We start from the raw sequence: 25,753 nt of genomic DNA, 5'->3' as shown, positions 1-25,753 counted from the left end.
ATATTTTGTGAGTATTATTGGGGTAATATGCTTTTCCTTGCAGGATCATTCTCTGAGTGCATTTTAGCCAATCCAGACATAGCCTTAGACTTTTACACAAGTTGTCGAAATGATTTATGCGAATTCCTGCCAATACGGAGGTCTGTGTGCGATAGTTATGAAGCATTTGCTCACATTTGTCGCAATGCTGGTTTACCAGTGAGGGACTGGAGGAGCGTGTTGAACTCGGGTCCTGGAGACAATATTTGCCGTAAGTCTTCTTCGACTGTATCGTTAACAAATCACTTTGCTCCATTATTAATGGGAGAATCGAGTCTTGAGAGTTGAAACGATGTTTATTAAAATTAGCAGCATAAAACTAGACTTGTCATTCACCTGCTTCGATCTGATCTGGCATACATCAGAATGCATTCTGGTGACAGAACTTGTGAATTAGCCAAGTTAAGATGAAAGAAGAATGGGGAGGGGAGGGGGCAGGGAGGAAAGTCGGGGAAGTGGCTTTCCATATCTGCGAGTATATATATTAAAGTATGTCATAAATGCAATGTACTTTTGAAGATGATTTTGGGTGGCTGTAAGTTTTGCGGGCTGCAAGAAAACCAGTGGATGGTTTTGAGTTCGATTGATTTATAGCAGAAATACTAGACTTAGTTTATTGCATGATGTGAGGCGATTATATGTTGTGATGATGCATCCAATATTAGTGTCCAATATTTTTTGACTGGCAGTTGACAGTATAGTACAGTAAACTCATCCAACATCTTTAAAATGGTTCATATTAAAAGGGTTCTACCCTCTTTCAAACACTATTTTTGATTCATTGCTGAATGTTAAAGGTCATTTGCTGTCAATGTCTGTAAGCTTTGTAAACACAATAACCTGAAAATTAAACCTTAAATAAACTTCCTGCTTGATTTGTGGGTCCAACAACAAATTGTGGTTTGTGGCCAAAGGTCATTTGAAGTCTTCAGGAGGTCACGAAGGAATCACCAAGCTTGTTGGTTTTTCTGGTTAATTGTTCTTGTCAAACACTCATTTTGAAGTGTATGCGTGAAGAAAGGCAGGTATAGCCTACATATGGTTATGTGGCATAATTTGATATAATTGCTGTTTGTAAGCATAAAAATCTCATTACCTTTACAGGACCGTTCACTTGCCCTGTTGGCTCGACATACACCGATCGAATGATAACATGTCCACCAAGTTGCATCCTAGATCCAGCAATCGACCGTAAGCGTGATTGTCTGACAGTATACCTTGAAGGCTGTCGATGTGACCCTGATCGTCTGCTGCAAAACAATCGATGCTTATTACCAGAGGACTGCGGCTGCAGCTATAATAATGCGTATCTTCCCGTAAGTATCCATGTACAGGGCAGGGTATTAGAAAGTGATTTGTGACCGATCTGAAACGTGTCATGTGACAGTGTAAACAGACAACGGAATAGAGCAAAGATGTGTTTGAAAGGTATCAAGATTCTTCTGAGTGACCTCATTATCATTAAATCCTGCCAGGCAGATGTAGGTGGCATCGTAGTATTGCAGACGTCCTATTAAGCTAAGTTTCAGTGTCATGAATGTACAGGGAGTGACATTTGATCATCTCACCAGATTTCATGGTTTTCATTTCTCTTTCTTCTCTTGACAGTTCACCTACGTATTAAGCATTTAACATGAAAGACTAATTCTCTCATCAAAACCTGTATTTCAATGAAACTGTCAGATTTTTCAGTTCATAGAAAAGCAAAGGCAGGATTCCAAGTGAATTATCAGTATTTGGAGGACCCTTTTCATTACAAACATTTCCCTCCCTTGCATTTCTGGGCTCTTTTCAAACAGATGTTTGTAAACTCTTCATAAGTTTTCTGTTTCTGGAATGCAAAATAACTGCTTACCAAAGGAGAAAAACCTGTGGCTTTCTCAATAAGTTTGCCCTAATGATTCAAGTTACAAGTCTAGACTACTTTGTCTTAAAGGTCCAAGGACACCTACCCAAATTTCCCCCATATTCAGTACATTTGTTGTGTTTCTCATTCAAAATCTGTTGAACATTTTTCGTAAAGCTCTTCCTGTTTCCAACATATACACACTTGAAGTTTTGATAAATCTGGGAAAGCTCATTAAATATGTGCAAACTATTACATGTCGTGATGTACTCATCAAATTTCATATTTTAGACCTTAATAAGTTAATCCCTAATTACAAGCACCCCATATACCATTTGAATAATGTGATGTTCCTCTTTTCAAAGCAGACAATAAAATATTTCAAAAAATTGCCTTAGGCCCTCAATCCTGTGTTTGAAACAAATGTTTGTAAAAAAATGGAATAACATAACAGAAAATTTGGCAGTCACTCCCTTTACATAGTCTAGGTGCATAATTAGCTAATGTTTATTCATATATGAAACCTAGAATTAAGAAAAGCTTGTAAAATGGTCAATCTCTGATGGATTTTGATGGGAGGTTTCATGATTGGTAATGCCTATTAGAGTGATTAAGCAATGTTGTTCCCAAGGTTCTCCTTAGACCATTAAAGCAGTTCAGAATGTACAATCTCAAGTTGAAATCACAACATTGTTTATGGGGGGTTTTCTAGATTTTAGTTGGGAATAATCTATTTTTTATACTATTTTTAGGTTTTGCATTATTTGCCACTAAAAAATTCCCTGTATGAAACAACAAATCATCAACTTTAATGGGTACCATTTGGATTTTCTGAATGAGAATCACAATTAGTTGTCATTACAATAAAATTATTGCCTCAGTCTCTAATGATCTATTCGTTGTGATTTGTCAATTAATTAACATTTCTGCATGTGCATATGCTGTAGAAATAAAGATACATCAAATATTGCAAAAGCCATAATGTACAAGAAAGTATAGCTGGGTGTTGGTTCTCTATTGCCTTTTTTTTTACACACTGATGTCATAATCAAGCAAGCACTTTGGGAGGAAGCAGATTGTTGCATATAAACTATGGACAGCAAAGCTTAATACATTTGATTTGATAATTCAGAAAAGTGATGTTTGTATTTTATATATAAATAGATATATTTATGTGATGTTTGTACTATATATACAAAAATAGCTACATTTATGTGATGCTTTTGTCTTTTATACAAAATAGCTATATTTCTCAAGAAATAGTTTTGTAGGTTTAATGTCATTATGGCATAACGGACAAATCATGTTTAAAAAAAGCACTATAAGAGAACAGCATCTGGCAAAGCAAATATTATCAGGCTGAGAAAGTAACATGACCATATTGGTTGCAGTTGCCTTTGGCAAAATGTATTTTAGCAAAGAGATAGATAGTTGCCATGCAGTGATTGTAGCAACAACATTATTTCTTTTTGCTTTCAGATCGGAGAACGTGTCTTAGATCCAACATGCCAACAGGAAATCACCTGTCCAGCCAACAACAATGGCAACATTGTCATCCAAGCATTCAATTGTCCAACTGCAGGTGTTTGCCTCATTGATCAGTTCCAACAAGTTTGCCAGTGCAGTACCCAACAGGTTCTCTTCGAGGGGAGTTGCCTTGGTATGACATCTTTACACTTTGTTTAAAATAGTGTACTTATACAGATAAAGTTCTCACGTATCACCTGGGATCTCAAAATCTTTCGCATGGATCAGTCTTGAAAAGGAGTATGACTATAAGCAAAGTATTACTTTATGAAGTTATATCAAATGATGAGTTCTATTTGACTTTAGAATGTTTTGGAAAAAAACGCCAGGTTTTGGGCATCAATCAATCTTTTGAAATCTTGAGGTTGTAATACACCTTCAAGGGGGTAATAGATGATTTGCAATGTATGTTCAGTTTCATGTAGGATTCAGAAATGCAGATATATTGAATGGATATATGTATGTATATATATATATATATATATTTATATTTATATATATATTTATGTGTCCGCATATAAAGCGGGAGACACAGGCTGAAAGTTTTTTCACCGTTCTGGATTTTCTGACTCACTACAATTTCAATTATATATATATCTATAGATATATATGTAATATAGTATACCTATTCGTTAACTTGCAGCATTTCGTTACTCGAGTTGCATGCCTGCAGTAAATCTTTGTTTTATATATATATGTATATTATTTAGGAATCACAAATGATTCTATAGAAAACCTGGCAAATGATTTTATATATATATATACATATATGTAATATTTAGGAATCACAAATGATTTCGAGTTGGTTAGCTTCATGTTTGATCTCTAGAGTAAGGCAAGATATGTCACCAAAACAAAACTAATATATTAAGATACAAGTGACAAACGCCTACAGTGGAACTACGACCTTCTTTATCTGCTTTGAACCCCTGAACATACAATTAATTCCACAGCCTAGTGGTTAGGGTGTCAGCATGTGGAGGCTGAAAGTTTTTTCACTGTTCTTGATTTTCCAACTCATTACAATTTCAATATATATATATATATATATATATATATATACATATTTATGTAGAAACTTGACAAGCAGTGAATGTTTATAAAAATTGACTCATTAGTCTGAGGGCACACTGAGCAACAAATTTAAGCTATTAGGTGTTTACATTTGTGCTTGGACTAGTTTAATAGGGAAATACACATTACAAATCCCAAGCTACTGAATAACAAGAAATATTCAGAATTCAAACTATACAAAACATAAAAATTTCACTTTTGTTTTCAATCTTTCAGACAACCCCTGTTTACCAAATCCATGTACAAACTTGGGACGTTGTGTGATCGATGACCTTTTGACCGGTACATTTTATTGCGTCTGTAACCCTATGTCCACTGGTCCATCCTGCAGTTCAGGTCAGTCTTTGTGTTGTGTGCTATGTGAAAATGTGACAAGTAGAAATTGTGGTTTGGGCTTTGTGTGACTTGCCAGTCTTCTTTACACTGTCGTCACTGTAGTGCCATCGGGCATCATAAGAGCAGGGAGGGTCGGGGGATAACTGCAGGTCAATTAAAAGGCCAAGGAAATTATAAGAAATGTACTATTTTAATCTTCATAGTGCACTTGAAGAAAAAAATCAAGACTTGTTGTGACTCATTTCACTGTACATATGTTTAGCAATTTTGGACACCCCCATTTGGACTTTGTTATGGTACATGCTTAATTGGTGTGGTCCATGCTTATTTGATATGGTCCATGCTTATTTAGTATGGTCCATGCTTATTTGGTATGGTCCATGTTTATTTAGTATGGTTCATGCTTAATTGATATGGTCCATGCTTATTTGGTATGGTCCATGCTTATTTGGTATGGTCCATGCTTATTTGGTACGGTCTATGCTTATTTATTGGTATGGTCCATGCTTATTTGGTATGGTCCATGTTTAATTGGTATGGTTCGTGCCTATTTGGTATGGTCCATGCTTGTTTGGTATGGTCCATGCTTATTTGGTATGATCCATGCTTATCTGATATGGTCCATGCTTAATAGGTTGATCTTACAGTGACTCAGTGTTTTGGTTGATGCCCTGTGATAGCAATCTCTCTTTCTCTCTCTCTCATACCTGCTGACATATAGATATGAACTCTATGCTACATTGTCCTGTGTTGTAACTTAATGGGCATGCATGCATCTTGTGCTTTTACTATATAGTCTAGCTTTAATAGTAGACATTTGTCACACGATGATGCACCGTTAGTATACTCTTATATGCTCTGCTTCTTATATTGCTCTGTGCAGATTTAAGGCCTTGCAGCAGTTTTAATGGTATATTGCTAAATTATTGGCATACAGGTCTATCCTAGGAGTTTATGATAGGAAAGTGCACAGTATTGGTAGGAATTTCATACATTACGATCTTCCCTGCCTACAGCAAATATCACCCTGCCCCCTGTTTTGGGCCAAAAACAGGGTATATTGAATATCTACCTGAGTTGGTAATGTTAGCCATACCGCACGCTCCTCTGCACAAATTCATGATTAAAAAACACAGTGTAATATTTTTGTGGTCAAGCCAAACTTGTCTTCCCACACAGGAAAGTAGTGCTGGCCATTTATAATAGAACACTTGCGTTTACAATATCATACAGGTGGCTGGTCAATTAATTAGGTGTGCTCAAGGATGAATCCTAATGGCATTATCTGGGGTAGTTTATGCTATCAAGTAACAAATTCTTAATACTCGAGTGAGTATTTGAGGAGGACTGTTTCTCTATAGGCAGGCTCGAGCGCATGTACATTTGGCAAAAAATGGATGCAACTGAGTGCCCCGGGAATGGCTGGAGCACGGAGGTTTGCTGAATTTACTTGCTGAAGTGTTATTTATGATTTACAGCCTGCTCCAAACTACAAAAAGAGACCAGTGACATAATTGTCATCGGAGCCCAAGTGCCATACATAAAAGGGACCTCATGGTGTAGCCTAATTAATACCATAGAAATAACTTATTTGATAGTCTGTGTAAATGTCCCCATGGAGTAGTTGTAACTAAGATGTCCTAAGATGTCCTCATATTTTGTGTACTGCTTTGTAGGAGGAAGGATCGAGATAAGACTGTTTATATCACATACAGTAGGTATGTCACACATGGAGAAGATGCCGGCTAACCGAGGGTTGTTATTGCACGCTCCTACAAGCATTCCCAACTTCTCATGGATATATCGGGGGAGATATTAAAGCTGATAACATGGAAAATAAAAGGAAAATTTACCAAAATAAAAGGAAAATTGACAAAGCCACGCTGCTTTTTTACTATACTGAATGCATCATTTCTTGCAAATATTTCTAGTCATACTGCAGCATGGTTTCTGTATTTAATTAAAAACAAATATATAAAACCCATGGTTCAGATTTAAGAGGTTTCCCTGTATAACACTTATCCTGCAATAGTAAATTTACAACAGTTGTAGATTGTATTAATTTTGCAAATAAGGTTTTTGATAACTGTGATTAGTTCAGCTATTTAATTACCTATAATGGTTAGCAGCATTGTTTTAAGAATCAACTCATTTTTATTGCATATATACCAAACAGTACACAAGGAGTGAACCCCATGTGGATACAATTGTACAATTGATTGAGAGCCAGCTTTCATTCAGTTTATAAACCAACAAACTGATTAACCAACAAGTTGTGTTTCCCTTTTGTTTTTTCCCCTCTCACTCTTTTGAGTTTCTGTTTTTGCCTTTCTTTTTGTCTAAGTTGTATGATTATTTTTTACCAGATACATCAGTTGATACTTTTCTTTTTACTTTTTCCAGTTGCGAGACAGTGCAGTGTCTATGGTGATCCTCACTTCCGAACGTTTGATTTAGAGAACTATGAATTCTTAGCAGAGGGTTGTGAATATATTTTGGTGAGCAGTACAGCTGCGTTTGCAAATGATGCAAGAATTACTATCACCACAGAGCAATCTGTGGTATCCACAATCACGCAGGTGAACAGTGTTACCATTTCCGAAGCGGTAAGTGTTAACTGTATTAAGAAAGAGGCAAATGTGTAAAGTTTGTAATATATCAGTTTTTTTTTATTATCTATCTTTTAGTTTATAGCAGATGTAGGATGGCAAATATGGACCATTTGCGAGCCTATTGAGATATTGAAATTCAAATTTGCTGCAGTATGTGCAAGGCTTACTTTAAACAAAACAGCTACTCTCCAACCTAAACTCAAAATGCTTCACGTTACCCTCTCTCAAACTAAAACTGGTAAACTGTTATATTAATGGGTAACCTTTGTTTGAGATGGAGCTCCTCAAGAGCGTTTTAAGTTTGAGTGTTGTAAAAATAAAGCTAAGATATATGAAAATTTGACAGCTTTTGGTGTCTGGAGAAATAACTCCTCCAGCTCACTTTGCATTTTCTTCTATACTACAAAATTTCTTTAAGTCTCTGTGAATTGTACACTTTATTGTTAATTTACCCTTTTTTTTACAACCATTTAGCACCTGAATGAAAGATCTGATTTTCTCCTTGTATTGCTTTCAGGGTAATACTGTGGAATTCGTTTTGTCAAACACTGGCATCACCGTTTTGGTGAATAATTTGTTAGTTACACCTCCTTCAGCTGCTTCAAATATAGGACAGATCTACAATGCCGGTTTCAACAGCTATGTTGTAAGTATAGTCATGTTCAGCAAGATCTCATAGCATTACAAGTGTAAAATGTTATATGCATATTCATGGGGATTGATAAGGTCATTGGTTTTGGGGGCAATGATAGGGGATAGGATAGGAGGTTGGGGTGGTGTAACACCATGGTTTAGGTTAATTTATGTACTCAACAGCTATGGTCAGTAGTAGCTTGCTGGCTGCATTTAAAACTTTTAGCTAAACTGAGGTTTCTCTCAAGTGTAGTCACATTTATTCAACAGTATGAACTGTATTTCTGTGCATGGTTTGGTACTCTTACTGTCCAAGAAGGAACAAACATGCAACTATCAAATACTATAGCACACTTGATCGTCATACACTTCTTCCCATGAATACTAATATAGTTGTTACGAGTTGATCTCCTTGTTAGTTACTATAAGTTACTCTCATGAATTTCTCTGTTTGTTTGTTGATGTAGTCTTCATACTAATCCTTTTATTTAAATTGTTGTCATGTCTTTTTATTATGATTTTTCTACAGTTGTTTTGGGTATTCAAAATCATTATTTTAGATAAGTCCAAATACTAAATTGTATCAAAATACCCTCATTATGTGTTGTCGAAGGTCCTCATACATTTTTTATACTATATCGTCAAAGAATTGTGCTAAAATTTTCACATTCAGCTATTATGTGATGTTGTCATACAGTTGTTGTAATGTGTCCCCATAGAGTTGTTGTAAGGTGTCTCCATATAGCTATTGTAAAATGTCTTCATTTAGTTATTCTAAGATGACCTCATGCAGTTCTTATGATATAGTCATTGTAAAACATTTCCATTCACTTGTTATGACATATCCTCAGACAGTTATTGTAGAATGTCTCCTAAAACTGTTGTTATGATATGTCCTCAGACAGTCAGTTTAAAAAATCTTCAAATGGTTGTCATGATATGTCCTCAGACAGTCAATTTAAAATGTGTTCATATGGTTGTTATGATATATCCTCAGACAGTTATTGTAAAATATCTCCTAACAGTTGGTATGATATGTCCTCAGACAGTCATTTTAAAATGTCTTCATATGGTTGTCATGATATGTCCTCAGGCAGTTATTGTAAAAGATTTACATTCACTTGTTATGACATATCCTCAGACAGTTATTGTAAAATTTCTCCTAACAGTTGCTATGATATGTCCTCAGACAGTCATTTTAAAATGTCTTCATATGGTTGTTATGATATGTCCCCACACAGTTGTACTACTTTGAGTTATTGATCATCAATCTGTTCACCTTTTCCAGACATTTGTCTCTTTTGCACTTGGATATGAAGTTCGAGTCAGTCCACAGAGGGCAGTAGACGTAAAATACCCCACAATTGGGAACACACTGAATGGTCTGTGTGGAGATGCAGATGGTATTGCAACACTGAATGGTGCGAGTCAAGGAGTGGTATGTATTCTTGATCAGACTTAGTTTATTACAAGGAGTGATACGCATACCTTTGTACACCAGTGAATTTTGTCTTGTTTTGGACACTCTTAAACTCTCACACTTTAGACAGATTCAGAGTAATTATTATGTTCTTAATTTAAGTTAAATTCGAATATATTGGTTTCTTTGTACAAGAACTAATGTACAAGAAACATATGCTACTCTTCTCTGTCGATGTGTCTCAATTATAAGTCTCACTGTTTATAGAGCATTATCTTCAGACTTGCTGTATGTCTTCACAAAATGAGAAGAAATAAGTGAACCAAGTTGAGAAGATCATTTCACTCATTTAAATGTAATGAAGGGATTCAAAATCGATTGGTGTTAGCTAAAGTGTTTACTTTGTTACAATGATGAGAGATCAGATCTAAAATATAGGGTTTTTGGTATAATATTCTTCTATTTATTTCCTCTAAGATCAATACCTTTGGTGATACTCAGCGGGTACCAATATGCTTCAACCCACCAAGCAATGGTCCTAATGCATGCATACCACTCAATGATGGGCTCTGCAGCTTGCTGCTAGTGACCAATACTGCAAGTGAGCATTAACAAAATTACAACAGTCTTAATTAACATTCATCTTCATGTAATCCACTTCAGTTTCAGTTGAGTGTGAAGAGGTTAAGTACTTCCTTCTGAGAGGAATTTAAGAAGTATCACTGCAACTGTTCAGTGTATTAGTATTGGGTATACTACTAGTTTTATTTTTTCTCTGTAGTATTGATTGATTCAAACAATTTGTGTGGGATTGCCTGCTTTGTGATTGTTGGAACAAATGTACTCATAGATATCAGATCAGATTCAGTCTTGGGCAAGTATGTGTGTATTTCTACCTGTCTGTATCTTGGGCAAGTATGTGTGTATTTCTACCTGTCTGTATCTTGGGCAATTATGTGTGTATTTCTACCTGTCTGTATCTGTCTTCCCATCACTACTATATTGCCCCCCTCCCATCACTATGTTATGGCCCCTCCTCCCATCACTATTATATGGCCCCTTTTAAATTTAAATTTTCAGGTTTACAGTCTTGTTCAGGGCCAAGGCCTTCTCACACGACTTTACAACTTTAACCCTGGTCATTGGTAACTTGTCACACCTACACACCAGTGTGCACAATTCAATCAATCTCTCCTGGGGCACCACAGTGCACCACAACCATGTGTCCCCCGGGGGACTTCCCATAGGGTGCAGCCACAAACCGGCGCAAACAACTATATTTACAAGTTACCTCGCAAGTCCCCATTTATACACCTGGGTGAAGAGAGGCAATGGAGATAAAGCGCCTTGCCCAAGGACACAACGTAATGATCTGGCCAGGGCTCGAACCTGTAATCCTTAGATCACAAGTCCACTGCCTTTACCACTTGACCACAAGTCCACTGCCTCAACCACTTGACCACAACCTCCATCACTATGATATGGCCCCTCCTCCCATCACTATTATATGGCCCCTCCTCTACCACTATGTACTGCCCTGGGTGTGAGGCTGCCCCTACTCTCGGAGTATTTAGTCTGAGGATGGTATTATCAGGACATATAACATCTGATAGTCGATGGCATTGTGATACTGCATGCCATATGGCATGCAGTATCATGGCATAAGATGTTTATCATATTCCCCCAGAGATATTAGGTTTTGAAATGCACTGCAAAAAATTGTTTATCTGGTTACCTGCAAGTGGTTGGTATCACTACTTTCTTTTCCATTTTTGCTCCTATATTGCTGTCAGGCGCCCTTGCCACCTGCTTCTCTACGGTCAATCCAAGTCCATTTTATCAGGATTGCCGAACAGACTTGTGTAGGTCTGCTGATGCAAGTAAACCCTGTGCAGTGATTGCTACCTATGCTCAGTGGTGTAGAGATAACAGCATAACTATCCCGAACTGGAGGGAAAATACAAACTGTGGTAAGCATCATAGTTACTTTTAATATCGTTCTTCATGTAGGCAGAGTTCAACTCTTGTATTCACATATTCAACAAATTTGTTATTTTATCCTGAAACACTTTTGTGATCCCTGGCTGTTCAATTCACAGACATTTCAAAATAATAAAGAAGAAAAACGATGGAAACATGTGACAGATGTTATGTCAATGTGTGGTCAGTGCTGTAGATAGCACCCCCAAATCACAAGAGTTGACATAAATTAGACTGAATTTTGGAAGTGAAAGGGAGGGGAAAAATGCACTCGCCGGTGTGCAGTTTTGTCCCATAAAACTGGAAGGGGTTAAAGAGTTCCTCGTGAATAAATTTGTTGTGCCTACAAATATAGCTGCTTTTTGAACTTAACCCACAGAATATGACCAATTTTAATCAAAGGCTGAATAAATGTGTACAAAGAGGACAACACATGTCTTTTAAGAAATTGAAAATTGAAATATAAATATTATTATTCTATTGCGGAGATCATGAACCTTGAGTGATATTGGCAAGTTTGGAATAGCAACTGTAATTATATAGTTCTTAATATGTACAATATATATAATATATACACATCATGCTTGTTTCATATGCACAGAAGTAATGAACTTTCAATCCTTTTTCCTCAACCCTGCCATTCACTTTCCTTTCCCATTACATTTACCATCAAGAAAAAGCATCTGGGGAAGGAAAGCTGTTGGGACCAAGTTTCTTATGTTCATCTTAAAGTAGTAAATAGGTACTAGTTTGCAGAGAGTGTTCAAAGAATTATGTCTGTTATATGATATTATCAAAGAATTATGTCTTAAATATGATATCATCCAATGCATTTGTATCTATTTCTGCTTTTTATAAATATTTCACCAGTGATAAATTGTCCAACGAACTCCTTCTTTGACATCAATGCTCCTGCTAATCCTCCCTCTTGTGCGAATCCAAATCCCACACAAATCAATGACCCGTTGCCCAATGTTGAGGCCTGCACCTGTGTTAACGGCTTCCTCCTGGAAGGTACACAGTGTATTCCAGCAGCAGATTGTGGATGTACTTTTAATGGCTTTTATTTTGCGGTAAGTGTTTCGGACAGGAATTTGAACTGCAGTTAATTGGGGATGTATTTGTGGGTAGTTACTCTGCCGTCAGTGTTCCAGTCAAGAACATAATCTGCAATACAGTGTGGATTTATTGTTAGTGGTGTATTATACTTTGTGGTAACTGTTCTGGTCTGGACCAGTCAGCTAAAGTACAGTGTGGATGTACTGTAAGTGGTGTTTTATTTGCGGTAAGTGGTCTGGTTTAATAGACATTAATTGTAGTATGTACAGTGTGAATGTTCTGTTTGGGTGTTTACTTTATGCTGCCTTGTGCCTGGATGCCTGCATGTTTTATTTTGTTTTCTTATTCTATTTAATGGCCCATCATTTGTCTATGCAATGGGACCACAGAATATGGAACAACAGAATTCTGTTGCCCATCATTTGTCTATGCAATGCAAAGGGGGAAGAGGCGTTAGGGTGGATATGTGGGACAGGTTGCACCCACACCCTTTCATGGAATCCCAATCTATCATTCTTCCCTTTTGCCCTCACACATTTAATTCCACCTGAAATGTCTTCTATTCTCTACAGAGGAATCAGGTATATTCCTCTAATGATTGCTCCACAAGATGTCTCTGCCCTGCTACTGGAGTCTTCGATCCACTGGCCGATTGTGAGTTTGGCCTCCAGTGTAGCAGTAATGCACAATGTACCATTCAAGTGGGTGTACCAGCATGTGTTTGTGATTTGGGCTTTGTTGGAGATGGGTTCTCTTGCTTCCTACCAGGTAAGATTTCTATAAATATTGAAAACCATTTGTTGTAAATAGAGCCAAATATTTACTGCTAATACCAAGCACTTGCGTGTAAATGCATAAACAGTTTCATTCAATACGACCCAGAAAACGGCAGGGATGGGCTTTCAAGAGAAATTCAGCTTGTCATATATGAATTATGAATATATGACTACATATTCTGCAAACAAAATAGCTATACCAAGGATTGTCAACAATAGTTGGTAGAGCGCTGGGCTGGTATAAACCTGAAGGTCCCTGGTTTCGCATCCCGTTCCAGCTTTATATTTCCTTTTCTCTTTTCCATCAACTCTAATAACATGTTAGAAATTAAAGGAATAATGTAACAATTCATACAGAACTGTTACTAAATACCACAGTTATCAGTGCGAGTTGTAACTATGTTGTGTATTTTGTATAATTGTCTACCTAAGAGGTCATGGAAAGGCAAAAAGTATAAAAGAATTTGTCAAAATAGTATGTCCAATATGTAAGAGGCTGAACTCAAATGTTTTAATATAGGTCTGTATCATGTGACATTCTTCCTTCAGGATGTGGAATTGACACTTGCAGCAATAATGGCGTCTGTGAAACACGTATAACCAGTGTTAACCCACCAGACAACCCTGATTTCTTCTGTGTCTGCCCACAAGGCTTTGTAGGCCAGAACTGCTCCCAGCAAGTTGGTATGTATCCATACTATGTAAGACTAATAACATAGCTAAAAACTCAGTAAACCTTGAAATGTACAATTTATCTTAAAACAAGTTATATCACAATTTAGTGAATTTGATACCAAAATTATCATCTTTGTGTGTGTTTGCGTGTGTGTGTAGGAGGGGGGGGGGGGGAGGAATGACTTTAGTCCCTCTGTCCCTAAATTTGCATGTGATATGCACTAAAGATGAAGCTGCCAAGACCACATCAAAGTGGTCTGCCCTAACTGTTTGCTTGTCATCCACATGCCACTCCCCTCCACCCCACCATCTCCCCCCCCCCCACTGATCGACATGCTAATTGCTAGTCTGCTGTTAAACACAACAAAGTTGCAAGTTAAAAAGTCAACATTTTGAGACAACAAGTCAACATTTTGAGATAAATAGTCAAAACATTGCGACAACAAGTCAAAATGTTGAGATCATTAGTCAGACTTTTGACATAGGAAAGTCAAAATTTGCAGATGAAAATATCAAGTTTTGAGATAAAAGTGTAATATCTTTCTGAATTTTTATCGCAAAATGTTAACTTTCTTTTGTCACAGTTGTTGTTTTGTTTTGAGTTTTTGTTATGATTTGACACAAAAATAGATCATCTAGATGGTTACTACTCTCTGAATTAAATCACAGTAGCTAGTTATCCAGTGTGAGGATGTCCTTACTTGTGTGGACCTACTTCTACCGCTGTCCCTGATCAGTCCAAGCTAATCAAACCTGCGAGCGAGAGAAGCTTCAAGCTTTATTCATAGTCTGATTTTCTTAATAACTTGAATGACACTTTGTCTCGCTTTTTCAAACAGGTACAACACCAACCAGTTTGACAAGGACTTCCCTATCTGGCATGACTTCACCAGGATACCCTGATGCGTATCCAGAAGATGACAGACGTTTTAGTCAGTTCTACTGTCCTGGCTCGACCTACATTCGGTTGAGTGTCAACGAGTTTGTCACAGAGACTGAAAGGGATTTCCTATTTGTGGGTGTGGGTTTCCCTGAACAACCTCTCGACCAGCTGCTGCCCATAGCAAGAGATCCCGGGCAACCTCTCCCACCAGGGGTCCAAGCTTTTAGTGGTGTAAAAGGGTTTCCGGAGCCTCTGCTCTTTGCAACGGATGCAATGTGGTTCTACTTCGTAACTGACGGTGCCTTTAGTGTAAATGGATTTGACATTGATGTGAACTGCAGTAAGTACTGTGATCATATTCTCTGTCATGAGGCAAACACCTTGGTAGAGCAATTAGAGTAATATCAATCATTCAGGCCTTTGGCGTTATGATTCTTGTACTGTGACCACCTTACATGGATGATGCTGACCTTCTATGATGCCCCTAGACCCCCCCCCCCTGACACTTAGACAAGGGTTATAGCTTTATAATAAATGATGCTGATCTCTAGTGTTAGGTACTGAGGTCAGTTAAACTCAAGATGAACATATTCTCAACTGGCAATTATTTGGCAGTGAGTGTGGGTGGGTGGTTGTGTGTGTGCTTAAGACAACAGCCAGTGGACAACCAATGGAGAAGAAACAACTTTGCATGTTACAAAAGAGCACCCTGGCAGTCATGAACAGAAAACAGTAGCTATGTGTACTCTATATCAGCCACACATGTAGAGTTTCAAGATTGCATCTTAATACTAGATCATGACAGTCTATGGTTGATTCAGGTTGGGATCTCTTGGGGCATAGTACAGCCTCACAGGAGGGAAGAGGGGGGGGGGCTGGGGGGAGGTGTGAGGGTTGTTGCTGTCAACTTTTTAAAAACTAATAAATTGCTTTCTCTTTAGATTAGTAGATGTTCTGTTGGTAAGATCACACTATGCTGGCTTTAATTAAGGGAAGCTCTTTTGTTATTTATGTAGCCTTGAAAATAAAATATTTGGATAACATTGCAAGAAAAAATAGACACACCCCCTCCTTTCTTTATCTCCTTAACCTCTAATGTAGTGGCTGGACCAGTACCTGATGGAACCATTAACAATTGTTTTGATGGCGTGGGCTTGAGGACCATACCAGATCAAGCTCCATTTGTAATCAGTAGCTGTGAAACTTGCATCTGCAACAGTGGACAGATAATATGCCAAGTGACAGATGTGAGTATTTTTATCCTACATTTACAGATTCATTGCTGTGGTTTTGTAAACAATGATCCCTAAAAGTGCATCTTTGGATTGGTGATTGATAAACAAAAACAGATTACTGTATTCCACAGGAAGATCATCTATGGATTCACATGTGAAAAGAAGGAGAAGGAATCTCTTTTTTGCTGTAGTTGAATGTCTTTTATAGTGAAAGCTCTTTTATTTATCAACAGCAAACAGCCCTGGATAATACCTTGAATAATCAGGCTGAGTTGGTCCGGGGCCGATCCTGTACAGATGATACAGATTGTGCTGCACTGGCTGGATCCATGTGCCTTTTACCAACTTGTCTCGGGGCTAACTGTCCTGGAATAACAAACGAGTTAGTAGTTTCAATGTAATCATAATTTAAAGGTCATCAGTACTGCAGTATCACACTATTGTAGGTTAAAGTATACAGCATGACCAATATGCTGGTCCCTATTAATGTGTCCCAGACCGAATGGAAGTAAAATATTAATACTGTAAGAAAATTGCTAGTTCAGCAAGGCTAAATGGCTGTGTTAATAAGATGGCTCCTTGCAAAATATAGTGATTCAAGATGCAATAGCGAAGAAGATAAACATGCTTAAATGCTCATGGTAAAAATGTAATCGGGTGGTAGTTGCAGTTGCACTTGCCAACTCCGCTCTATAGTCTAGTCAACATTGCTATATATATATATATATATATATATATAAATATATATATATATATATATATATATATATATTTATATATTGGTGACATATTTTGCCTTACATATATGCAGGGTTATAGCCACGCCGGCCGGCGGCGGCCGATGGTAACCGCCACTCACGCCTGCCTGCCGGCATTGGAAGTGAATAAACAGTCCACCGGCCGGCACTAAAAAATAGTAAAATGCCTGTGAAATACAACAAAACTAACAAATTTATCTTTCCCTTGCCGTAAAACATGATAATAACGTCACCTTTTTTTGTTATTTACCAAAATACCCTCGACCCCCACCGGGGCCTTGCCCTGGACCCCACCAGGGGCCCTTAAGCGGGCCCCTGGACCCCTGGCCGTGAGATGCGAGAGCTTCGCTCGCTACGCTTCGCAAATTTATTTAACCAGCACTCACAATCTCCTAGCTATAACCCTGCATATATGTATATATATATATGTATCTGAACAACAACTAAAGATAGGTACAGCAGTGCTGTGTGTAAAATAACAAATTTGCATAACCATGGTCAGCAAATGTCTTGACCATCTGGCTCAGCTGCAGATTGCACAGAATGCTATAGATGTATCCCTCTGTTCAATTGTCGAATGATTTGATTAGAAGACAGAAATTTATTTTTCACAGAAAACTGTTATTTTCACAGTTATGATCACAGTTGCCACTGCAAGCGATTCCACCAACAGCTAATTCATTAAACTCATAGTTCATTCAAATCTTTTGGTCAATTTACATAATTTGCTTAAGTCCCTAAATAAGTTAAACCACAACATTTTCAGAGAAGAATAGCAAATTAGGTAGGAGTAAAGAAGAAAACTTAATAAATTTGATACAGTGATGGGGATGTGATTTTTAGGTCACTGGAATTGGAATCCTATGAAGAAACATTCTAAACATGATAGATTTTATGGAAATGTCTGGATTTGGCAATTCTGAGATTGGCTTTGGTTTTTTCTCTCTTTAGAGCCAAGGTATTCAGTAAATTGGGTATATGTTTATCCCTTTTTTTCACCCCTAGGTTACCCATTTTTAATCCTAATTAAACAACATTGTGAAGCAACTGACCAAGTTTTACTTTTAAGGAATGGAACAAACAATAGAGACATTTTTCAACATTCATGTGAAATTCAGTATTTGTTTGAGGTTCAATATGATAATTATGATGACATTACAAAACATTGTCACCTCTTTCTGTTGCATCTTTATTCTATAACTATCTTATGATTGAAACAATGAAACAAGGATGTAGAGTTTGGCTTTCATTGACAAATTGACGTGATAGTTGGACATTGTAATGTTTTGATATTGTTTTGCACCCTCCTCAAGATATACTTTGTTGTATAGTACCATCTAAAACAGAAGAAACAACATGGTCAATATACTAGTATTCCTGTACACAAATCGATATTTGTTTTCCTTGAACAACACAATAGACACTTTGAAATCTAATGATCAACTATCATGGGAAGTGAGTGGGGGTGTGGGGGGGGGGGTGATGGGGAGAAATCTGGTTCATTAACTCATGTTATTGTCATTCAATGTTCTCATCTTGCAGAGTTTGTTCCAGTGGAGATTCCCTAGAATTCTGCAGCTTTGACATCCTGTGCCGACAAGTAGATCTTAACTTTAATGAAAATTCTGTGATAGTGAGTAGCCAATTAATTTGACAGTTTGCAATTATTTCACCATTTTTAGGTTTTGGTTTTTCAATTGTTTTTCAAGTTTTAAACAACTACATACCCAGGTGATTAAAGAAACAACATCATTTAGTGGCTTTATATAATTGTTTGTGAGTTCATAGCTGGATCACTTCACACATGTACAAGTACAATTAAAATTTTTATAGCTAATTAATAAAGGCTGACTACCTCACTGATACATAGTAGGTGCATGCATCCTTCATACTTTTCCCTGTAAACTAGGCCCGGATGTACGTACCTCATTCAATGGGAAGTCTGTTTCCTACGACTCGGGTCTCTCAATTGACTTGTTCTTTGTTGAAGCCATGTCAAAGATAATGCGAGTCTCCGATTAGAACTTCTTCTAACATGTTTAAATTTGCAACTTTTTAAAGTCAAAGCTCTGTGAAATACTACTCAAAGGTTTTACCCTGATCTCTGGTGTGAGGTCCGTACTTATCATATGGACCATGATTGAACTGACAGACAATTACTAACAATCAAACACACTGCTGAGATACGACTGTAAAATAACGTTTCAATGGTGCTATTATTATTATTAAACAAAATTTCTATAGCGCCTTATCCAATCAGAAATTGCTCTAAGGCGCTTTACAGTAAAATACAAACAAACATGATATACAAATATATAAATCGATAATGTAAGGTATAAAAAGGGTAGAAAATTTGTTATATACAATCTGACAATAAATTGTATAAAAACTGCAAATGGAAAAACGAAAATGATACAAACAAGTTCTCAAAATTTAAAATATATATAAAATGTGAAAATTTTTAAAAGCGCTATAAACGCAAAATGGAAAATGCGACAATATATAGTATAGAAAGCACAGTTAATGGAATGCAGATCTAAATAGAAAGGTTTTGACTAGTTTTTTGAATTCATCTATATTTTGGCACACTATAAAGGCAGTGTGGTCTTGATGAGATATAAGTGTGCTATTGCCTACTGTCAACAGTGTTATTAGTTCTGGGCTGCTATAGTTACAGACCTACCAAGGTGTTTCTTGGCAGCTGCCTGCTATTAAACTTTAGTACAATAGTAACCATCGTTTGTGTTACAACCTTTGTAACACTAGGGCATTTACTTAGTAGGCTTCTACTCTGTCTACCTATAGGCTCATTGAGGTATGTATGTATGCGTGTGTGGGTGTATGTGTGTATGTATGTATGTATATTAGATCCTCCTGCAAGCAGGAACTTGCGAAGAAGCCTAACTGGCTTATCAAAGCCGCAAGCTGACCGAAGTCAGTCTCTCACATTCATATTTAACCTAGGTAAACCTAAATCTGGACAGATTACGTCAATGAGGAGACGCAAAAAAAATCCCATTTCAACAATGGAGGGTCATGTGATGTTATGCGCTACCCTGTAGCCTTTAACTCTTATAGTACTCCTTGAATGTGTATTGTACAACAACTAATGTCATGATCTCACAGGTACCACATTCCTGGTGAAGCTATATGGAGCATGGAATCTAGCTAAGTGGTACATTTGTTTACCTCCATTATCAATTCCAGAATTGCCATTTTGAAAATTTCTTCCAAACTATCCAACTGCAGCTGGGATGCGCATAACTTATCAAGACTGAACACAATGTACATAGATGCAATAAGAAGACAACAGGGATTTGCTGTTCCTTAGAAACACAGTCCCCTTGCCTTGTATGCACATAGACTGTAAATGTTTGAATAGATTGCTGGAGTCAAAATATATGCAGATCAAATCTTCTCTGACACAGGATGTAGATCTCAACGTCATTTATCATCCAAACCTACACAAATTATTCTCAAGTTTTACTGGATAAAATCATTTCTCACCGGAAGATCACAAAGAGTTAAAATTGGCCGTAGTTTTTCTTGTTATATCGATATTATGTATGGTGTTCCACAGGGGTCCGTTCTGGAGCCTGTTCTGTTTAATATTTATATTCGTTCTTTGTACATAGAAATCCAAAAACTTTGTTTTGAGATTGAAGGTTATACTGATGACCACCCAGGTTTACTAGTCATTTTCACCTAATTTCCAATACAAAGTTCTAACTCATCATGACATTCAGCAGTGTTTCTCTGTATTGTCTGCCTGGATGAACTCTCATTTTCTCTGTCTTAATCCAAATAAGACTGAAATTATTATTGTGGGCCCTGACAGTGTTTCACGTGACATTTACATTGGTGGGGCATTTATGTATAGATATATATATGTATCTGAAAAACAACTAAAGATAGCAGTGCTGTGGGTAAAATAACAAATTTGCATAACCATGGTCAGCAAATTTCTTGACCATCTGCCTCAGCTGCAGATTGCACAAGATGCTATAGATGTATACCTCTGTTCAATTGTCGAATGATTTGATTAGAAGACAGAAATTTATTTTTCACAGAAAACTGTTATTTTCACAGTTATGTCCCTACATAAGTTCAACCACAACATTTTCAGAACACTGCCCCCATCAAAGAAGAATAGCAAATTAGGTAGGAATGATTGCATTAGATTTGGCAATTGTTCAAAAAGTCTCGGTTTCTGGCTTGATACTGGTTTGAATCTTTGACAAACAAATTTCTACTACTGTTTCTTTTTGTTTTTTTCCCTTCGCAAACTTGCCAAACTTAAGCCTTTTTTAATCTTTGATCAACTGAAAATTCTTATTATTGCTTTAATTTTGTCCAAGCCTGATTATATTTTGTTTATATGATGGTATTGAAATTAAGCTTTTGAATAAATTACAATCTGTAAAGAATTGTGCAGCTAAATTAGTTTATGGCAGGAGGAAAAGAGATGGGGTGTCTGACCTCTTTCTGGAACTGCACTGGTTTCGTGTTCGTGAAAGGATCATCTACAAAATCATTTTAATTGTTTACAACTGTGTTAATGGTTCAGCGCCTATTTACTTAAGAGATCTTATTGTTAATTTTACTCTTTCCATTGCTACTCTCCTTGTTCCTAAGACGTTGATTGTGTATGGGGATCGGTCATTTGCCAAATCTGGACCTAAATTGTGGAATGCTCTTCCTTTCGAACTTTGCAGTATTCTTTCTATCAACCGCTTTAAGAAACTTCTCAAACATTATCTTTTTGTTAATCATGATACTTATTTCAATAAGTTAAATGCGAAGTAATGTTATTTTGTAATTGTTAAATTTCTCCAGTTTTGTATTTTGGTTTCAGCACGACCGTGCAAATCTTGTGTTGCAAGGTAGTGGTTGTGCATAAACTTTCATTCATTCATTCATAAAATGTCTGTTTACAGTGGCATTCTCTTGTCTAGGAATTAGCTTTTTCACTTTGAACTGACAAAGGGTTGTCACACAACCATCTGTTAAATAAATATCAATGTATTTTCGGACCATCCTATCAAACAACCAAAATTCAAACACTGATTAAGTTTGGGGCGATGCAGATTGAATTTATGCTATATATTTGCATGGTTTTCTTAACAGTGTTTTGCAATGCCCTACCCTTCATTCATTCATAAAATGTCTGTTTACAGTGGCATTCTCTTGTCTAGGAATTAGCTTTTTCACTTTGAACTGACAAAGGGTTGTCACACAACCATCTGTTAAATAAATATCAATGTATTTTCGGACCATCCTATCAAACAACCAAAATTCAGACACTGATTAAGTTTGGGGCGATGCAGATTGAATTTATGCTATATAGTTGCATGGTTTTCTTAACAGTGTTTTGCAATGCCCTACCATCTTTATAAGTTGCAGGATCACAAAACAGTCATGATTAATTGCAAACTACATTGCAATTTACTGCACTATGGGTGGTTGGTGGACTAGGACAGAAGTATAGAGATTACCGTTCACTAGGTTGACCAAGAAAATACAAACGTTGGATTTCTTGCTGGAATCACAGGATTTGTTGTGGCATAACAGTCATAAATTGGAAGTGTGGTTTTACCGGTAAACTGATTTGTTCACTAATGTCAATTGCTGTCTTCAGTGCACAGTCTGGTAGTGTCCACAAAGAAATCATGAGAGCTGTTTCTATGGTTACAGCTTTGAAGTAAATTTTAACGTAGATAATACTTCACTAGATTAACCATTGTTACATTTTCCCTCCGCAGCAAACTGATATCGTTTCTCTTTGTTCTGATGTCCGTCTCGTATTCGAACAAATTTCAGCCCCTTGTATGATTATTGAATGTGTTATAAGAGACCCGTCCAATCAAGGAAAGAGAGCTGCTGAAGATATACCAGGAGTTGAAGTTCGAGTTGTAAGCAACGCTTCCTTTATTTTTTTTCTCTTTACTTCTTTTTCTCAGTGATAAAACAGGTTAATATCCAATCATTTCATTTTAAGCCTAAGGTTAATGAATTAGACCATAAATTAATTAATGCATACCTAGAAGCTAATAAATAATCAATGTTTCAATCGTTTATGTACCTGTAATATCTCCCATAGACTTTAGATGTGAGGAAAACATTATTTTCTGCTAATTCAAAGCTATTTCTTTCTGTGAGGCTGCCTAGTTTGAATTACTGGGTTGCCCTAAAAGGTAGTATTGCATATTTGGCCTGTTTCACTGGCAAACTTAATTAGAAATACAATTTTTTTTAAAATTCAATTATATCCGGTAAGGCTGTGTTTTATTCTGTTTTGTTTTCATAGCTATTTAGACTCTCTGTGTTATAAAAAGTTGATACGGACAGAAATGAGTTTATGTGTAGAAGTCCCAAGCAGAAATTGACATTTTTCTAATGACTGAACATTGCAATTGGTTTGCCTTCTTTAGAACCTTTCAGCCTAGCTAGAACTAGCTGCAGATTTAACTTTGTTAAAAGCCAGTAATCAGTGGGAGTATCTCTTGGGATCTCTGCATTTTGAAATGTCTATTTTAAGACTTCATACAAGAAAGTCAAATTTTCTTGAAGTATTACATGTAGACTATTTTTCCTTATTTTCCTTCTACATCAGGCCGCTAAATCACATGTGAAATCTCAGGAAGAATTGGAAGAGGCAATCAAGCAGCTTGATGATCTATTCCCACAAATTTCTGCTGAAATAATGGCTAAGTTTAGTTACGTGTCCGAGGTGGAATATGTTAGAGGTGAAAATGACAGAATTTCCGTAGAAAGACCGCCTGGTCCCGATGTTAATGTAGTGGAAACGGAGAATACTGGTAAGTGCTTCTTTTAATTAGTGTTTCAAGACAACTACTATTAAATTTTGACTGCAGGGAAGTGGGTGGGGGAGGGTGGGGAGGGGAGGGGAGGGGGAAGTGAAAAGGGGTGGTTGAAGGTGTGATTTTTTACCTGAGTGTAAAAGTTATGTCCTAGTCTCCCCCAAGAATTGATGTCAAGTTTCATTGCTTTTACTAAGTATTAAACATTATATTTGCATAGATGCAGGCAGCAGTCCTTTGACATACCTGTTGACGGCTCTAGTTGTGATTTTGATGGTCGTTGCTATTGGGCTCACCATTACCATTTACACATACTACAAGAGACAGACCAACTCGCTCAATGCCAAGTTTGACCCAGCTTCACCCAGCTATCCGACGGATAACCTCCCTGAATCCTTGGAAATGGTTAAAGCTGAAGACAGGGATAAGGACTCTATCTTTGCTCGAAGGGTTCCCCTTGACGACAGCACTGGCAACAAGGACAACGTCTTTTCTCTGTCTTGGTCTCGAGATGAACAGGAGAACAAATCTAAGAAGGACAAAAAAGGACAATCTAATTGCTAAGCATTGATTTGAATGAGAGTTAATATAAATTAAACTCAAGTTACATTTAGGTATACCTCTTGAGAACTGTCCTCGACAAAGGTTGTTTAAGTTTATTTCTTTACTTTATAAACATCTTTTAAGTTATCTCTGTGATGGTGATGGAAAACTTGGTGTGATGATGCAACATTTTATGGTAATCTGAGGAAGATTGGGAGGGCTGCTGGAGTTTTAGTATCATCCACAATGATAAAAGGTGTCTTCAGAAGTCAACCTGTTAAGCCAATTCGAAGATACCCTCATATCGTTGCAAAAATGATCATATGTAATGTCGTTAAATCTGTCAGTGTTCTTGTTGTTAGAATAATGTGTCACGTTTTAATCATTTGCATAAATGCATATTATAACGGAACGAAATGAAAAACAAAAGGACTGCAGTACTTTATAAATGATGCATCTTCATATCTTTGGTAAACTTAATATATTCAATTCTTAGTAATGACATAATCTTCATGATGGTGTATGTAGTAATTTTGCAGACTTTAATCAAGAGTATAAAATTTTTGGTAGAAGATTGGCTTCTTTTTCTCTCCATTTTCATTTGTTTTTGCTCTTATCTTCAACTTTTGGGAGATCGTTGTTCTTAATAATAAAATAAGTGTTTTTGGATGTTTTAATCAAGCCAGGAATGTATATTTTGTCATTTCTTGAGAACCTATGTTCTCTTCATTTGTAGGTAAAATATTAAAATCAAGTTGTGGGATCATGTAATACTTGGTAGTTGATCAGTCTTACCATCAACCTGGAAAAAAAGTTCATTTAGTTTCATTTTATTATAATTCTTAATATATATATATATGTATCTTGCTTAAGTCAGAAACAAGATCTTTTTCTTTATGGTTCTATGGTAACCTATTCAAACTGGGATCAAGCAGGCCTTGTTCAAGGAGTTTCTGCATTTTGAAACTTAATTCTTTCAAACTACATGTATATCCTCAACCTTAGCTTTTATTCATTCAAATAAAGAAGCATATTCCAACTGCCCATTTTCTGACTGTTTCATAGATAACCTCATTTCAATATTTTAACAGAAGTCACAGGTGGACTTTCAATTGTGTGTGTGTGTCTGGGTTGGGGGGGGGGGGTGTTAGGGTGGTGGTAAGGGTGTGTGTGAGAGTGGATGTACTGGAAAGGGTGTGATTCATTAGAATACTTCTCCAGACTCTTAAATCTGTGTATGGATGTCCCCAATCGGCAATCCAGATGGCTAAATATCTGTTACCTTGACAACTCCCCCATCCCTTACCCCCATGGGTGTCAATTTGGCATAGGGGAACATTGATGTGTTGTGTCCCCTTTCCCACTCCCCTCTCACACCTTTTGGAGAGTCATTCAAGAATATTTTCCATCTCTGTTAGTCGCTTAAATGTTTCTATATATTAGTAACCTACAGCATCATGCAAACAACTACTGGATCGCCTGGTAATAAAGACTCAGTTTCATTTCAAATGGCCCATAATCCATTAAAGTTCTGAT

At 36.9% G+C, this 25,753-nt stretch overlaps 1 protein-coding gene across 2 annotated transcripts in view; it reads left to right on the top strand.

The window, feature by feature from the left end:
- Positions 1-25,256, top strand: part of LOC139980290 (IgGFc-binding protein-like) — a 157,216-nt gene extending 131,960 nt beyond the window's left edge. For both annotated transcript variants that reach the window (XM_071991838.1, XM_071991837.1), the window contains 19 exons: positions 44-250; positions 1,144-1,355; positions 3,365-3,545; positions 4,703-4,822; positions 7,226-7,428; positions 7,952-8,080; positions 9,356-9,505; positions 9,965-10,088; positions 11,281-11,457; positions 12,338-12,540; positions 13,099-13,294; positions 13,852-13,986; positions 14,817-15,200; positions 15,962-16,107; positions 16,329-16,477; positions 18,396-18,486; positions 22,616-22,765; positions 23,467-23,671; positions 23,895-25,256. In XM_071991838.1, coding sequence (XP_071847939.1) covers positions 44-250; positions 1,144-1,355; positions 3,365-3,545; positions 4,703-4,822; positions 7,226-7,428; positions 7,952-8,080; positions 9,356-9,505; positions 9,965-10,088; positions 11,281-11,457; positions 12,338-12,540; positions 13,099-13,294; positions 13,852-13,986; positions 14,817-15,200; positions 15,962-16,107; positions 16,329-16,477; positions 18,396-18,486; positions 22,616-22,765; positions 23,467-23,671; positions 23,895-24,238 — 3,506 coding nt within the window. In that variant the 3' untranslated portion in view covers positions 24,239-25,256. The remainder of the gene's footprint in view (positions 1-43; positions 251-1,143; positions 1,356-3,364; positions 3,546-4,702; positions 4,823-7,225; positions 7,429-7,951; positions 8,081-9,355; positions 9,506-9,964; positions 10,089-11,280; positions 11,458-12,337; positions 12,541-13,098; positions 13,295-13,851; positions 13,987-14,816; positions 15,201-15,961; positions 16,108-16,328; positions 16,478-18,395; positions 18,487-22,615; positions 22,766-23,466; positions 23,672-23,894) is intronic.
- The last annotated feature ends 497 nt before the right edge of the window (positions 25,257-25,753 follow it).

This window comes from Apostichopus japonicus, chromosome 14 (assembly GCF_037975245.1).
Source record: "Apostichopus japonicus isolate 1M-3 chromosome 14, ASM3797524v1, whole genome shotgun sequence".
Lineage (NCBI taxonomy): Eukaryota > Metazoa > Echinodermata > Holothuroidea > Aspidochirotida > Stichopodidae > Apostichopus > Apostichopus japonicus.
Note: the sequence above shows the minus strand (reverse complement) of the source record. Positions and strands in the feature narration are given on the sequence as shown.